Source organism: Alligator sinensis, unplaced genomic scaffold (assembly GCF_000455745.1).
Source record: "Alligator sinensis unplaced genomic scaffold, ASM45574v1 scaffold347_1, whole genome shotgun sequence".
Taxonomy (NCBI): Eukaryota; Metazoa; Chordata; order Crocodylia; family Alligatoridae; genus Alligator; species Alligator sinensis.
In genome coordinates, this window is record NW_005841922.1 from 821487 (window position 1) to 823231 (window position 1745).

General features: G+C 44.5%; 1 protein-coding gene across 16 annotated transcripts in view; it reads left to right on the top strand.

Annotated features, from left to right (window-relative positions):
• The window catches only part of NEDD4L (neural precursor cell expressed, developmentally down-regulated 4-like, E3 ubiquitin protein ligase), a 288447-nt gene that overhangs the window by 209640 nt on the left and 77062 nt on the right, over positions 1-1745 (top strand). For all 16 annotated transcript variants that reach the window (XR_003092935.1, XM_025198473.1, XM_006019096.3 and 13 more), the window contains one exon: positions 199-273. Coding sequence is in view for 15 of the 16 variants with exons in the window: in XM_025198473.1 (XP_025054258.1) it covers positions 199-273 (75 nt within the window). In the remaining variant the exon portion in view is untranslated. The remainder of the gene's footprint in view (positions 1-198; positions 274-1745) is intronic.

Here is a 1745-nt window from a genome sequence, read left to right on the forward strand (position 1 = left end):
GAGGATTTAAGAGAAACCTGCTCTTGACTGCTTGCCAAGGTTTTATAGATACGTAAAGGAGAGAGAGGTTGCAAGATGAGAATTATTTATTTCTCCTGCAGAAAAAATGCTGAAAACTAGAAATGAAAGCAATTAAATACAAATCCTATGTTGAAGGTAGTGTAATTGAGAACATTTTTCCTTTTTTTTTATTTTCAGCAAAGAGATCCTTCATCAAGATTAAGGTCTTGCAGCGTAACAGATGCAGTTGCTGAACAGTCTCAATTATCACTGGTAAACAAAAGCTAATTTTTATCTATCTTCTATATTCTGGTTTTAAAAACTCTGCTTCTGAATGGTACCTTTTCCTGTGGTGATGGATTTAGCTGTTTATCATTTAACTTGTACAATATACGTATCCCAAACTGTAGCTGATACCAAATTAACATCACAATGCACAGAACCACATAGTAGTGAAATCATACTCATTTTTACAAAAGATTTAAGAAAGATGATTAATCCAGTGGATGAAATCCTACTGCATTGAAGTGAGTGGGAATTTTGCATCTAATTCTGTCTATTTTTACGTTTGTCAGATCTAAAATTAGTATAACTGAAGGAATCTTCCCTAATCTTTTTTTTTTAATGTTTTTTAAAAGTAAGGTTTGTTATGGAATTTCTTTTAGAAACATGATCCCTATCCTATTAGTAAGGTGACCATATTACTTCTGAGGAAATCCGGGACACTGCCCCCCTTCCTCTCTCACATCAGCAGCACTGCTGTAGGCAGTGGCATTCTACCATGGTGCCTGCCACCCACCTGACCTGGCATACCATGCCACTCTGCCTCCCCATTAGACTGTACCCCATACCTCTGCGATTCTGGGACTTCGGTTTTAATTTTCCCCACCCAGCAGGGACTGGCATATAAAATCCAGGACAGTCCCAGTCAAACCAGGACATATGATCACCCTACCTATTATGAACCATAACAACTACAGCAACACAAGGACTCTTTAAAAATAAATTAATGTTGGCATCAAGATAGTTATGCTTAAGTATTCATGTAATTGCATAACTATTTAGAGTGGGGCAAAATCAGTGGATTTTTTTTCTTGAAATTTGAAAGGTGAGGATATATTTTGAAACAAGTTTACACTAGGGCTGTGCAAAGCTTCGGGTGCAGATTCAATTTGGAGGAGATTCGACCCGATTCGGTGGCTGAATCTCCAAATCCGAAACGAATCGGGGGACTAGGAAAAAGGTCCAAATCGATTCAAAGCTCTCCGAATCTTTGGAATAGATTATTGAATAGCTAAATCATTGAATAGCTTCAATGATTTGAGCAGTCCCCGCACACTGCAGCAGGGAGCTGGAGCCAGACTCCATGCCAGTAAGTAGGGGGCGGGGGAGAAGGCACTGGAGGAGCAGGGAGGGGCTATGGGGGGGGCCCTGCCAGGCCCCATCCCCTGCCTGCTCCCCTAGCCCCTCTCGCCCCCCACCCACTCCTACAGCCCCCTCCCTTTTCCTTAAGGAAAAGCCCCTACTCACCGGGTGCTGCCGGGCAGTGGGGGTGATCCCTGCTGCCCCCCACTGCCCCATGCTGCATAGGGGGGCTCTTCCATGAGCCCCCTTACCTCCCCACTCCCCAAGCCCCCCCATGGCTGCCCTGCCCACCTCAGCGCTAAGAAAAAAAACCCCAAAATGCCTCCCCCCTGCCCCCCCAGACTCACTGGCTCCTGCAGCAGTCTCAGGGCTTCAGGGGG